This window comes from Lottia gigantea (genome assembly GCF_000327385.1).
Source record: "Lottia gigantea unplaced genomic scaffold LOTGIsca_12, whole genome shotgun sequence".
NCBI classification, from domain to species: domain Eukaryota; kingdom Metazoa; phylum Mollusca; class Gastropoda; family Lottiidae; genus Lottia; species Lottia gigantea.
In genome coordinates this window covers 2,094,908-2,111,172 of record NW_008707225.1, presented here as the reverse complement: position 1 = coordinate 2,111,172, position 16,265 = coordinate 2,094,908, and the positions used below count along the sequence as shown (strand labels likewise).

Sequence of the window (16,265 nt, the reverse complement as noted above, 5' to 3'; positions counted from 1 at the left end):
CATCTTGTGGAAATTCAAACCGTGTCTAAAAATATTGTATCAACATGAACAATTCTATTGTTGAAGATAGTATCATTAACAAATTTCATCAGTTTGGTCAAATTTACAACCTGGTTTCAAAACATTTGACCAGAAATATTTGCATCTATAGTTCTACAGTTGAACAATGGTATAATGTTGACTATAGTTTTAACTTCCCTTCTTAAATATATAAATTGAGATATATAATAGAGATTGCACCTGATAAAACCTAACAATTAACAGATGTTTTCAAAATTTGATCTTAAATGTCAGATATATGTAAATTACCTGATGGTTCATGATTTTTCCATAAGTTTCTACTAATGATTCAGCATAGAAAGGTGTTTCTGAATACAACATTTCATACATACAAACACCTAGTGACCACCAATCACATTCTGGTCCATAGCAACCATGACCATCCTCCATTGCCTTCAAAAACAAAGTTAAATAATCATGATACAGAACTCGTCCATGATTTCTTCTTATGAAACCAGGCTTATGTAGCAGAACCAAAAATAGAATCTAAAGTTGTCGCAACTAGAAAATAATTTTACATACCCTGAGAATTTCTGGAGATATATAATCAGGTGTTCCAACAGCTACAGACGATTGTACCTGAAATTTATTATATTTATTTAGTACTGACCTGCAACCTGCAAAATTAAATTCTTATTTAGATTCACATTTAATAATAGAATAATAAAATAATCTTATCCAACCATTTATATAGTTTTGGTAGTAAAATTGATAACAAATAGTGTGAATAAAGTCTTTATTTCTACAAATTTCTATATAAACTACTTACAGTGCCATCTTCACGTAACTTTAAACATGAACCGAAATCAGCTAAAACAATATGTCCACTTCTATCTAAGAGTACATTATCTGGTTTAATATCTCGATGTACATAGCGTAATTTATGGAGAGAATTTATTGCCAAAACCATTTCTGCTATATAGAATTTAGCCATGTCTTCTGGTAACTTGTCTTCAAATTTACTTAATAATGTCAGTAAATCTCCACCACAATAGTAGTCCATGACTAAATACTGAAAAAAAGAGAAAACAATCAGAATACTCAATTTCAAAGAGATTTGGAAATATTTCAGATTACTACAATCAAAATTACAATGAAATTTATAACCTTTATTTGAAACTGTAATAAAATTAAATCATGGCAAGGGGAAAGAAAGTTTAAATATCTAATGGAACAATCTTATATTTACTTGGATCAGTTTCTTGACCCGTGAATGTGTGAAAGTGGATCAATATAACAAAGATGAACAGAAATAAGGTTTACATACTAAGTAATTTTGATCTTGAAATGCGTAATGTAAATTGGTAATCCATCTTCTATCACCATAAACTAAAACATCTCTTTCTTCTTTAAAACATGCAGTCTGTAATAATACAATTAACTTGTGTAAATATCAAATCTCATTAATTTCTATTCTCTTGTAAAAAGATGATACAATCAGCTAATGGAAATCGCTCAATAATGTAAACAATTTCGAGCTGAGACAAACTCTACCATGGTCAGAAACATTATAAATTTACTCAAACAATACCAAAATAGTTGATCCAATCATTGTTGATGCATTAACAATCATATTTCCTGCAATCGATTGATGAACACTTTGCACAAATTCAAATTTCTAAAATCAAGCCCCATTTCTGATTTCAATACTAAAGGATTCTTAAGAAGGAAGGAAGCTTAAAGAATACTATAGTACAGTATTACAGCACACCTGAATAGTGGTGCCACTTAAGAAGCTATGTTTGTAAATTCAGAATCTCTTTCCTTGAGCTTAAGTAATTAATAATGTTTGTTTGGAATCTTTGAATGGCAAGGATGCATTTACTGGTAGATAGATTGTCTTTGAGGTCGTCTTTAGTCTTTAAGCTTTTGAGTCCAAAGATGTGGAAGATGTTGCCAATGAGGAACGGAAACCTGATGTTGATATGCGACTGTTTTTTTTATTAAAATAAACACACCTTTCAGAGTTCTATTAAGTGACTTTTATGGATACATTGAAAACAGATAATCAGCTGTTTAATCCTTTCCTTTTTTTTTCAATTGCAATTGACTTTATAGGGTAATAGAAACTTTGATAATGAATCATACTGGATCATGTACTCAGAGTAAAATAATTGATTGTAGGTTAAAGTACTAATATAATCATAGTAAGGAAGTTCATTATTAATTCTTATTAGTAATCCTAATAAACCACTTTCTACTTAATCATTAAAATCTGTACAGTTCAAATAATATCATCATATATTATGTATTAAATGTGATAAAGAGATTTTTTTCTCATTTTAAGAAAGCTTAATGAAATCCTGTCAGAATTCCTATATGTTCAACACTGTCATAAATTTCTTGTTTGAGAAGCAGGTTATGTCACTGTATTCAGGACCTCTTTTGTTTTGCAAAATAAAATGAAATGAACGTCCTACTTTTCGGCACAATGAAAGCTAATGAAGACGGGCAACGCCATGCAGGTTGTAATGAAGGAAATTTTGCAAGGGCAGCGATATTAGCCTGCTCTTTCTCGATTTGCAACTGCCAGAGAGCTTTCCTATGTCAGCCGGGGAAACCAGGTTGAAAAACTGGGACTGAACCCTGGACCTTCAGGTTAGTAAGCAAGCGTCTAACTCACTGAGCCACCGCAGCTCTCTTTTGTTTTGAAGGTGTAGGAAATACTGACAGATATTTCAATAGACGAGTTGAGGGGCTAAATGTCGTCTTTAACACTTCTTCTTAGTGTGTTTACTACAAATGTTTGTAAAAGATAGGTTTGAATACTGTTATATATAAAGTAATGTAAAGTTACACCAATTTATTCTAGTAATAAACTGAATCAGTGATTGTTGTGATTAGAATCTTGAAATTTAATACATTAGTCAGACTATCAAATTACATATTATATGTCATAATATATGATTATTGAATGTACAGTATGTATATAGGTAGTTATAGAAATAATATCTTACAGATTGAAAGCCTGTATACTGAAGTTATCTAAATTACTAGACTGATCAAAAGAAAATTAACTGGAGCATAAATATGCAAAAGCTTTAAATATAGAAGTTAGAAGGAAAATAATTTCATATTTCCTTACAAGCAAAGGAAGCTGACAGATACAAACTATGTGCGTGCTGATGTTGAAGAGAAAGCTTGAAAGGATGTAATATCATAGATATAAAACTATTATTGGTCTTCAATAGGATTTTAGACTTCAAACTTATACTTTCCAAATTCTTCTTATAAAATTATAATTAGGTCAGAATGTATGAAACAATGTTATTTAGTTGTGAGTCAATAAGAGATCAATAATCCTTCCACCTGATTCATATTATCATTTACTATAAACAGTTCATGTACCTTACTGAGAAACATACCAAGAGCAGCTAGAAATTTAAGGAAACGTTACAAAATAATTACATTCTAGACCTACCTCAGCTCTCTTCAACATTTCCCATTTATTCAAAATTTTCATGGCAAAAACAGTTTCAGTCGATTTCTCTTTAACCACTGCCACCTAAAAGTTCAACATAAAATGAGTTCATAATATTTTCAATTTTGAGAAAAACATACAAATCGATGTGTTTACACTGACAATGAACAGCTCAGCTTTTTATAATGGCATGGAATCCAAAAAATTTTCATGAAATCAAACATCAAATTCAAAGTACGTTGTTATTCATGAAAAAATATAAATAAAAACAATTCAATACACACCTCACCAAAAGCACCACGGCCAATGATTTTAAGTGTCTCAAAGTCATCTCGTTTTAATCTATATTGCTTGATTTTACTGACAATAACTTTTGCTGAAATTAGAAAATGGTATATATAATTTACTAATGTTATTTAAACAGGACATTACAGTTTGATTTGGACTGAGCTATATTATGAATCTGCAGTGTACACACTATTTTGGTAAGAATTAGATCATGCAGTTTTTATTAATTTTTTGAAGACCTTACACAGCCTGTTTAATATTATATACTTCCTGTCATAGAACATTCTTATTGTACAAAAATTTCAATCAATTCAAATTATTTCTTGCCATTAAGTTCATTTCAATCAATCTTATTTATTTTCTTGATTTGACCAGTATTTCAATCAATGTTAATCATGGATTATTTTCTTGTCAAAACATTCTAACAACTTAAGAAAGTAACAAACATCAACTTGATAAGAATTCAGATCTTAACCCTTTATAGTAATTACTATAAATTTAGGTAGACTTTCTCACCTTTACCTTTGAAGCCAATGTCAAAAATCATATTTAAGAGTCAAACAAACTTTGAGTTTTTCATATTCAGAAATGAGAAATCTAAAGACAAATAAGAGATAGCCAATTAACTTTCAGTGGATACATTTTTTTTAATATATCAGAGGAAAAATCTCATGTTTTTATTCAGAAATTCTTTTTATCAAAGAAACAAAGTGATAAAACAACTAAGTATTAAAATGATCAAATCTGTATCTTGTTTACACTTGGTAGACTAATCATTCAAAACATCATCTTTTTTTCAATCTTAACAGTAATATTATTAGCTTATTTGTCTAAATCCAAAACATTCTTCAAGTGCAAACACATTTTCAATATTATGATTTAAAAATCTGTATATCTTATCAAAGCTTGTTTGCATGTTAACCTCTTTGATCTATAATTCATAAAGAGCCAATGTGAAATTTTACAAGTTTGATATTGCTTGGTAAATTACATGGATATTAAAGGGTTAATTCAGAAAGACTATACCATAGTCCTTATATACACTAAACAAATATTTGAATAAATCATATCTATATTATGTGAGACCTACTATACAGGTGTGAACAAGGTGATTAAAATTCAAGTTGACAAAAGGTAGATAGTTGAAAGGTACAAGTTGTACAGATTTATTCAACACACACTTTCAACAAATGAACTAATCTAACACAAACAATACATAGTCAAATTTTGACTTCTTCTTTCATCTTTTCTTTTATAACTTTGAACATGTAATGTAGGTAGTAGTTAACTAATATTGACATAAATGGTATAATGACCCACATACTAACATTCCACTTACAGTCTACAATCTGTTACTAAATCATAAGAACTTGTTAACACGTTTTTCAACTTACAAAACCTCCAAAAATATCCATAAATGCATTACCAAATACACGATTTGAAACAGTTTGAAAAGTGTTTCAATTTATGCATAGTTATAGTACTGATACTAGTAATGGCACGTCATTGATCATTGAATATGCAAATTTGAATTGGTATTTTATGCTTATTTATGGCAAATCTTTTCTGTTCAATTGAAAATTCAACTTTACACAGCCTATCTTACAAAGAGAATATAGTTATTTAATAGCTAATAGGACAACCCTTTCAGGACAAAAAAATATAGCTATCCACAGAAATCAATTTAGTTTGGGTCTTTTATGCTACTGAATCATATTCTACAATGGTGTAAATTGATCTTTCTCTGTATATGATATGTAAATCATCACAAAATGAACATCAATTTAATAATGGTCTAGATTTCTTTGTTTGAAGCTAGTAATGATAATGATTGAAGTTAAATATAGAAACTTGGCAGACAGACAATAAAGACAAAGTACACTACAGGAAGGAAATCTACTACTTTATTTTCCTTTTATTGTCAATCACTATTTTATCATCCAAATATATTGAAAATTCCTGTCAAAAAAAATACTAGCCTTACTACAAAATTAACCAAGGTCATATAACAAATATAATCAATAGAAAAGTAGACTTTTAATTTGAGAATGAAACAATCATGTTTTACAAGGATCACAACTAAGATTCACCAGGATACTGGCTACCAGCTAGTCATTGACGAAACCTGTTGCCTTTCATACAGGTTATGACATGATATTATTAACCCGTATTAAACTAAGCCCACTACACTTCGTTTTGGGGGAGTGGAAATGAGATTGGTGGCATTTAAATCTGACCAATTGATCAGATCGGTAGAACTAAAATGAGGTCATGTAAACAAAACACAACAACCCTTTGCAGCAGCCCGTTTGAAGAGATAGGAACACCTTCTTTCCAAGCAAATATTAAACAAGGTTTGATTTTCTCTCTGTTTCAATTCTTTAACTAAAATCTTACTTAATTCTGTACGTACATATTCAAAAAAATATATACTGGCACACTTTCGTTCACAAAGCGACATGACGAGTGATTTGTTTTGATTGGCTGAAATTTGCTACCAAGACAGTAGGGCCCATTTTGATTAGACAATATTTAGCTATGAATGAGTAATTTTTCTCACTGGTGTTACCACGGCCCCTGAGGAAGGGGGTGTGGTTTGGACACGATGCATTGACCCCTATCAATATAATGCGCACAATACTGTGGAGTAGTGTACCATAAAATTGTGTTCTGTTATCCAATACTGTGATGTGTGCAATGAAGTGAATTTTGTCATTCAGATAAATCAATTGTCAAGGGTATATATCTGAAAGCACAAAGATTTTATTTATGACTGTCAAAGGAAAAAAATATTTTGTAACACCAAGAAGAGCGCACTGTCTGGTTCATAATTTTAAACCAATACTAAAACTTGAGCTGAATAAGATACAGACAAAAAAAAACTTGATATTTGCACACATTGTGCTGGTATCACTTCTATTTGTAAATTATCAACAAACATAAAATATTCTCTAAAGAATGTCAGGATCATATGTCTAGAATAGAGATTACCAATTATTTTACTAATTTGTCTAGAATACTTGGAATGACAAGAAAGTAACAGGATACATTTTCTAGAACATTATCAAAACCTGAACATCTATAGACGATCATTCTTCAGACAAGAAAAAGTAACCAATTCTAAAATATCTTATTTCCAATTTACTAAACAACAAGACATCTTCTAAGTGATTCTCAAAGAGAATGAATGGTACTATATAATAATCAAGATATGTTAGTAGTGATTATATCTTAAATTTTTTTCTAGTGGACTATTCTACCAAAGAGGTCACTCTTGAACTTCATTAGATCCAAGTATACAATCAAACCAGGTTTGTGGTTCTTGTAGTTCCAGAAGAATTAATCTTTACTTTCTCCAAATAATATGCATTATGGTAGTTTACCCCTCAACTTTTGTCAAGAGTCAGAAAGTCTCATCAAACAGGAATATTTCAGTACCAGTATTGTTTTTTTTTTTTTGCATCCCAGGCTGTTCACTTATAGATAATATCAATCAGTAGTAGCTTAGGTAGGTGTTAGCCTAAACCTGCAATTATTTTATTATTTATAATCCACATGCAAATTTTTTAAACTAATTTACTTTAATTGAATTTAATTATTCTTGACCTGCATCACATGTCATTGACCTAAAATATTAGCTTTTTTCATTTCTAGCAACTTGAAAATAGTTCTCTCTCAAAACATCAAATACCATGCATATTTTACTTTCCAAGATCAAAAACATCCCTAAATAAATTCTTAACATATTGTACAATATAAGGTGGAGAGTGAGGTATAAAAATAGAATGGATGGCCCCCTGTTGCTTCATTCAGTCTAAATAACATTGAAGCCTTTAGAGAGAACTATTTGTAGGTAATTGATGTAGAGTCTAGGTATAGTAAGTAACCAGTATATAAATAGTCAATGAAATATTTTAATGGCTATATTTTAAGATAATACTGATAGTAAAAATTTCAAGCTGGGTTGTGTAATCAACAGGTGAAGAAATAAGGTGTGTGGTGCCAATTTACTAATCAAATAATATTACTCTTATACTAATTCTGAATGTGTGAGAGGTAACAATTTGAAGAGATAAATTAGATTTTCATAGTTTTGATTTCAGAATTAAAATAAAACACACACCATAATAAGTGTATGCCAATCGATCAAAACATAATATCCTATCAAAGATCATGCATTCTAATAAGGTTTATATTATTATCCAAAGTTAGTTATTTGAACAAAACGGCAGAATAGACCAGATGTCCATTTAATTCACATAATCAATGTAAAATAAATCTCCCTGGGATTGGGAATGTTCATTCTTGAAAAATGATAATAGAAATGACCTTTGTTTTTTGGAGAGTTGTAAGTAGCTATATTCATATTCATAATAATATCTAGCAGGTGATAACATCATCTGTTATTACTGACATATAGGTTCAGTAGGTCCGATAACATTTCAATATAAACTTGTGTTCAGATTTTCCTCTTTAAGTTCAGAGTTCAGAATTCCTTCCATCAACTTTAACTTCTATTAAAACCAGGGCAAAATTATGTGAAATAAATACAAGAAATATCATTTGTATAAAAAGAATTTTTTCTCTAATTGTTCATCAGGCCGTTAGATTCCATCTTTCACCTGATTTTCATAGAACTTGAGCTATTCATGTGTAATCTTACACTCTACATCCAATCCTACATTAACCGTCATGTGTTCAAATTTGAACATATCTAGCTTTTTCGTTGTGTTCAACTGGATTAAAGTTTAAATAGATGGATCTTTAAAGGAAAAATATTCTTTGATTCTCACACAATGACATATCATTTATAACTCTACCTAAAACGATACCAGTATTATAAGGTTTTATAAGAGAAACTCTCTTATAGAAGTACCATACTGGCCTAGGTCACAAGTAGGGACTGTGAATTACAGCATTGGAATACATCAATTTCATAGAAAATTACCTACTTCTGGAGAGATTTACAAGATAAACAAATTTTTCAAAAATGCAGGGCGATTGTTTCTGGGAGTTAATGAAAGGGGATCTAATCTACTATGGTCAAGAACATTACTCAGATTTTTATTCCTTTTGTAAGCAGTCACCAAACATTTAGTATAGGTGATTGGGAATTCGTCCTGAAGTTCTTTATAAAAGCGTTTGACACAGAGGCATTTTTAGCTGTAGAATTGTAGGTGACAACAATAGGTATAATTTGATTGTCATGCTGTATATTTAGGCCGTTAGGTACAACTGTTTGTAATTGTCCTATCCAGAAACTCTCCCTACGCAATCGCTTGGTTTTTGCTATGATCATTGTAATTACAGATACAATGGAATGATTGGTTGAATTGAAATGATACGCGATTGGTCTGTCTTTTTTAGAATGTCAAAGCAATGACCGCTTAGACGAGTATGCAACATGTTTTGGGCTTCGCCAACAGTGCCCTAAAGAGATATTTTAATTTTCACATTCTACTTTAATTGTAGTAGAACTGCATCTCCAGACATGAATTCTGAAAATGATACAGCTCATATTCATTATTATCAGCAAAGCAAAAATTTAGGTGACAGTGATAGAAATCAATCCCATTGCTGTCAAACTTGTAATCAAACATCAACTAGTATCTCATATAAATTCCCATGGGTACATGTCATTAACTGACCACATGGACTGGACATATCTAATTAGGGTGTATTGATATTTCACTTGATCTCCACTAGTTACATGATAATGACAAGAACAAGTAATGAGATCCTGTGAAAGGTTAAAAATAAAAATAATGATGTCATTTTCTGTTAAAAAGGTAATCAAAGTAATAATCCTGTGGTTTGCTTAAAACCAAGTTTACCAAAACTTTTCAGTATAAAATACTATGGTTTGTCTTTTAAACTCGAGTAAATCCAAAAAACTCCTCCAACTAGCCAAAGTCAAGAGCAATAAGACAAAAACTGCTCATTGACAAATCAAAAAGATATGCTTACATGTAAATTTTATTAATTTTAATGTCCGTCTCTCATAAACTTGCATTAACAATATCTGCCATCTGAATTGTCATCTCGAAAACTTTTCAAAAATTTTAAAATTCAATTTTGACCCAAGCATGGACATTAGAAATGGAACTTAAGAATGTATGATGCCTTAGTTGAAAAATGTGAAAGAATTGTCAAGATGAACTAATGCACAAGTGAAAACATAGATGAGGACATCTTCTCATATCAACTTCACAGTCAAAATGTTTTCTTACTGGGAAGTCAAAATTTGCTCTGGTGATGCATCTCTTTTAACAAAGAGTATCACTAGACTTCAATAACAAGTCAGCCTGCACTAAGTAAACAGAAACTAGATCTATATTATATAAAATATAAATAATATAAAATCTAAGTAAAGCTTTATTGGTAAGATATTTGTCACGAGTCAACTATTTTAAATAGAAAATCTCTTCTTAAATATATCTATAATAATAGTCAATTCTCCTTGAAAATCAACAAGACAAAAGTAGGTCAATTCACAGTAGCAATGAGCTTTAATATATGAATGAATGCATCCACAGATGCACCTTCTTCAACAAATTGTAACTAATCTTATCAAAATTGGTTTACTTATTTCAGTATTGCTGTGTTATTTGTTATATAGAAATTGTGAAATAGAATACAACATTTGTTTTTAGTTTAACAAAGTAAAGCAATGTTTATTTTTGTATAAGTGTAAAACATCAACAGTATCACAGTACCATTGAATAAAACATAATAGTTAGATAGAAAAGCAAGAAAAAAGTTCTAACTCCTTCACTTCGGCCAGAATGAATCAAGTTAAAGCTTTCTCATTGGAGGGTGACAACCTAAATGTTTCAATTTAGCTACCCATATATGAGGTTAAAGGTTTGAAATAAGTCATCTAAAACATCTTTATTTAAAGGAAAGAATGGTGTAATAAAATAATTTTTACAATTAAGAAAATGTTGACCTTCATAGATTAAAAAAATTACAGCTTCCTGAAAATAATCTTTCAAAGAGCTCACTCAATTGTGGTGGGGATGGTGGGGATGTCACCAGAGATGGAAGGTATGGTCACTCTTCCAGCAGACAATATTTTAGAATATAATCTTAAGCTTACATGTTTTCGCTAGTTCTTAGATACCTGTACATCAATATATTAGCCTACATTAAGAACAAATTATTCTAAATCAGATCCTAATATTGGTGATAAGCCTTTGATTCCCATAATCAAAGGAACTTCTCCAAGCTTCAGGGTTCTTGAAAAGCTAGTTGTAAAAGAAGGAATGTTGAAAGAACCGCATCAAATTCTACAATTGACAGGCTTATACAAACATTAAGGAAAGAAAAGGCAGAGATAGTCAGTTTTTCATAATTTTACTTTTATATTCTAAAATCATCTAAATATGTGTTGAAGAACAGTACATCACATTTCTGAATGAGTCTAAGAGTTTTTGGATTGCAATTGAATTGGCTACGGTCTTTCATAAAACTCTTTAATAATTTTGTACTAATTTGTCAACTGTCATCCCCATCCAATAAATTCATAGTCCATAATTAAATGGTAAATTACATTGTTTTAAATTAGATGATATTTTTCTCATTTAAAGCTGTCTGCTAGAAAAATTGTATTGAACAATGACTCATCACAATGCCTTTATTCCACTATGTAAGCTTTAATACTATTAATCTATTGCAACTGAAAAAAGACAGTTTGGGTCTGTGTGGTGTCAGTATTTTAAGGAATCTATGAATACTGAAATATAACAATTCAATCATCTATCATTTATCTTTCATAAAAGACGAAACACTTTCATCACTGTTTTTCAACCTCTGACAGGACTGGTATCAATCAATAAGTTCTTAAAATAAAGAATAACCTCACACGTCACTTTTGGGGACTTTGCTACTAAAATAAGCATGAGAGGTTCTGATTCTCAAAGAGTTGCTGTCTGACAGTCTGATACAAAAACCTATTCCTTTCCCTCTGACCTATGGCCAGTCATATTCAACAGACAATTAGGCAAATGGGGGTAGAAATTATTTGACTTATCAGTCCTTAGATATGGTAACCATCTGCTACTTAAGCAAGAAGATATATCAAAAAAACAGAAATATGCACTACTTTACCAGAAAATGCTTCTAATTATTCCAAAAATGTTTGTCCACTTATCTGGGAATACTTACAGAATTCTACAAAGTCTGATATGTTTTTCTCCCTGCGTAGTGTTGAATTTGAGCACTCATCATACAGAACAATAAGCACATCCAATAAGGTCTCAACGCTTAAGGCATTTCCATCACTGTTTGTTACACCTCCAACATACAGGCGTTCTAACTTTTTCAGTCTTTCTTCGGCCGACATGGCCAGTTTTGACTTTTGTAATCTCTTATAATATTATGGTTCTCTTAAACTTAATAAAACTGCTTTGAAATTTGTAAATTTAATGCTATTTCCAATATAATGTCAACCCATCACATTGTCAAATATATAAACCTTTTCACTAGGCCCTAATTAAGTAACATAAACAAGTTTGTACTTTTTCTCTCAGCTGTCATCTTGGCCGTGCCTGTTCAGCCAACACGGTAGAGAGTGGGCCAGGCCTGGAGAGATTAAAAAGACATCAGAATATTTAATTTGAACGGTATCCAACAACAATATCCACGATTTTAGTAAACAGTTAAACAGTTTGACAATATTTCTGGCTCTTTCCTATGTCCACATGTCGGTAAATTGTAGGTGGATTATAACTTTTATTGCACCAATTTACTAAATTCCATAAATCCCAAAAAGCCAAGATGGCGGCGTTGTCTCGATTCTCCAGACTGAAATATTCACATCACTCGACACTCGACACGATCAAGACCTGAACGTGAATTATTTGACAGCTGCAACTCTATGGTTGATGTCTAGAACCGTTTCCAAATTGTGACACCCCTCTTTAGTCAAATAAATTAGATATAAAAATAATCGGAAAAAGTCATTATCATTAACAAAAAACTTAAATTTAAAAAAAAAAAATATACATAAAAAACAAGTGTGAACTATTCCTTTTTTCAGGGACAATTGTTTGTCTTGCAAATGACAATGTAAATATGTTTTCTTCTCTAGGTAAATTGAGAAGAGTCTCAATGATAACACTGGCCTTTTGGTTTCATGTCTGCATTTATAATGTTGCAAAGAACTAGAAATAATTGCCTAATGAAGACTGGACAAATAAGGACCAAGTTTTAATTTGACCGGATTGCTTTTGAATTGGGAGGCCATCCGAAGAAACGTGTATACTCACATCACAGAACTATAATATTACAGTTCTATGCTCACACAAACAGAACACACGAATTCTCAAGGATCCACCGACGTTTGAGTTAAAGGGCCAGCTTGAGTGGGTCAAAAGAATCAGATGCTCAAAATACGTTAAAGGGTCATTTCGTTTTTGACCAATCATACTTAAATCTCAGAAACTGGAATTTTTTTAGCTGAGCTAATCAGTAATAGTGTTCACAGCTCACCGTTGAAATTTGAACCTTCAAATCCATGTGTGTCCAGAATTATCTGCGCTTGTATGTTAAAATGACGACTCGTCATATTAAGATACTCTATGAGGTATAGAAAAGACATAGAAATAGTGAGTAAAATTCCTAGTTTGAAGTATTTTTAATGGAATTTTGTCATTTTCGTGAATTTCTTGTACTTCTGGAAGACTATATACATAAATCAACCCCCCAAAATGGCACAACTGTCAAGAAGGCCAAAACTACTTTACGTTAACTTATAAAGTCGCTATATCGTTTATGGTTGGTGTTGCAAAACTTGTTTGGATTTAAACAAAATTTACTTCAAGTACAATCACCCTTTTTCAAAAGAAGCAGATAGAAGTACAGTGACTATGAAAAGTTATGAACAATCTTCTCAAATATAATTTAGAAATAAATAGGGGACATTTTGCATTATTGCCCCTTTAATGTTTACTTCTCTCTACCTGTTCTATTAAACACTACTATAGAGTCGTGTCGAGAATGTCTGGGAAATCCCGACTGCCATTCCCGATACTGGGATGGCGAGTGATGTCATAATTAAAATTTATGTCTAAGACATTCCAATCATTATTTCACTCGTTCTCCATAGTTTTAAATGTTTACTAAGTGACTTAGTGGTAGAATTTATTGAATTATTTCCCATATATCGAAATAAACTTTTTCAGCCAGAACAGGAAAATACACCTCATATCTAGCGAATTGGGCTAGATCTAGCTAATATTTGCTATTCAATACTACTCTTGGATAAATTCTATTCTTCGTAAATAAATTTGTTGATGAAGCCCCCACCTCCAGCTCCATGTAACCATTTCGGCAAAGTGCTGACAGTGTGCTCTGAGAAGCAATGTCAAAGTGAATGGAAATTGTTGTTGTGGTCTGGATCCAAATTATGTTTTAGAGTAAGTTCCCCTTAATAGCAATGTTTACACTTCAGTAGAATTTTAATACCCGATTCGATTGTAAGTTCCACCGAGGAATAAATAACACAATAAGTTAATTACTTTACTATTATTAAATGTCCAGTTCTCATGTGTCATAACTTGACAACGTGTTTTCTTGAAATGAATCTTCTGTGTTATCTCTTTTTTTTACTAGATTATATCATGTAGTCTTAGTTGACCAGCCTTTAAATGGCAATGGTTTTAATGCTAATAATAGAATGATAGAAGGCGAAATCTTCTTCTGACTAATAATCATCAACATTTGATCTTGCTCTACAGTTTGATACTTTTCTGTTCAGTACAGTTATATGAATAAGAAGCTATTGGTGTTCCTGTGAGGGAGTGTTGATAAAGATGGCATGTTACGGATGTGGAGTTGGGTTTGGTGTTTTTAAAAAAGAGGTACATAGCCATAGGGCATAGAGGGGCATAGGATAGGCCTACATACATTATTGATATCAATCATTGTATGAGTGAAATACTAGAGTAATTACAGAAATATATTGATATGGGGGATTGCTTTGGTGTGAAAACAGTGCACACATCAATACAGCAAATGGGCAATTTCATTTTGGTATTTTATATATTGTTAAGAATAATGTAATGTAATGTAATTTGTTACCATGAAATTGAGTCAAATTTATTTCAACATGAGTAATATTTTTACAGCTACTTTAACAATTAATTTTATTTAAGCATGGATGTAAAAATTGTGGTTTTGCCTTCTGTTCAAAATGTCTTACAAAAGCTACAGCAATACCTAAACTTAATAATAGCAAGCATCATGTCTGTAATAAATGTTATGATATCTTAACAGGGTAAGTATCTATTTATGGGTCTCAGTCTAAAATTCTGGTTCCCAATCTATAAAGAAGTACTGCTTAGAGGAACCAGCAAATATGACAAAGAGTACAAGAGGTTATTAAATGTAATGGTACTTATAGTTCAAATGGTTTCTGCATTCTTTCAACATTACAAGTTCATCCAAGTTATGCAAGTTTGGATGTTTTGTTATATTTATATATATATTCCTTTATCCTAGGAAAGTTAAAGTGGAAGAAAGGAAACAGTATTCACCACCTAAAGCTTATCAAAAGTAAGATTATGATACAGTTTCTTAGAATGAGTTTTAATAGCATGTATGAGGTGCAAGTTCACAAACAAGTTGTGTTCACCAACAAAAAAAAAGATTTCAATTTATAATATCAAACCAAAATTTTAAACTTAATTAACTTAATCAATCAAAATTATTTCCAGACGAATGGCTGCTTTAGAAGAACGAGAAAAGAATCCAGAATCAAGTAAACACAGTTCACGAACAAATCCAAATGTAGATAAAGCAAAGTATGTAGGATTATCTAAAGCAGATAGAGAAATAGCTGAAAGATTAGATAAATTAAAAGAGAAAACACAACCAGGTAACAAAATTTCTTTCAATATTGCTTAAATTTAAATCATAAAGATCAAATCTGGGATCTTTGCATTGCAATAAAACCAACTAGAATTCAACCCTTTGAACATTGAATGAATGAAATGTCATTATACTCTGAACTCCAAGTGAAATAACTAAAAGAACACAACCTTCATGTTATGTGATGTCAACTGGTCACGGTCACTTAAGCAGCTGCTTGGGTATATATTCGTAATTATAAAAGGGTTAAATATTGTTGGAGCATAGTACTGCTAATATTAATGATACTATTTTGTGCAATTGTTAACTTGCATTTGTAGTGAGTTGATAAGTTTAAAACTGGAAAATAGTTACATTGTTCACTGTATAAAAAGTGGATGTATGAAAATTGTATTACAGAAGTGAAAACAACAGATAAAGATATAGCAGCTAGATTATCCAGATTAAAAGGTGAAAATCCCAGTCTGCATTCACAATCTACACAGCAACACGTACGTTTTTTACTTTGTATACTAACAATAGCTATTTGCCATTTAATGTGACCTCCATTGTTTTTCAGTATGAAGAAAATTTTCCAATTTCAGTTATTTCTTTTTCTCTTATTACGGTCAAATCTCTTTATATG

The 16,265-nt window shown here is 31.0% G+C and overlaps 2 protein-coding genes across 2 annotated transcripts in view; one reads left to right on the top strand and one right to left on the bottom strand.

Annotated features, from left to right (window-relative positions):
* Positions 1 to 3,723: 3,723 nt before the first annotated feature.
* Positions 3,724 to 12,113, bottom strand: LOTGIDRAFT_110820 (hypothetical protein; the record flags this gene model as incomplete). The annotated part of the gene is made up of 2 exons (XM_009048150.1): positions 3,724 to 3,857; positions 11,936 to 12,113. 2 exons carry the CDS (start codon positions 12,111 to 12,113, stop codon positions 3,724 to 3,726), a joined length of 312 nt encoding a protein of 103 aa, XP_009046398.1.
* A 2,470-nt stretch (positions 12,114 to 14,583) lies between these two features.
* The window catches only part of LOTGIDRAFT_156883 (hypothetical protein), a gene marked incomplete at both ends in the record, with an annotated part of 4,126 nt that continues 2,444 nt past the window's right edge, over positions 14,584 to 16,265 (top strand). The window contains 5 exons of the mRNA XM_009048149.1: positions 14,584 to 14,631; positions 14,926 to 15,047; positions 15,272 to 15,325; positions 15,487 to 15,647; positions 16,040 to 16,090. Coding sequence (XP_009046397.1) covers positions 14,584 to 14,631; positions 14,926 to 15,047; positions 15,272 to 15,325; positions 15,487 to 15,647; positions 16,040 to 16,090 — 436 coding nt within the window. The remainder of the gene's footprint in view (positions 14,632 to 14,925; positions 15,048 to 15,271; positions 15,326 to 15,486; positions 15,648 to 16,039; positions 16,091 to 16,265) is intronic.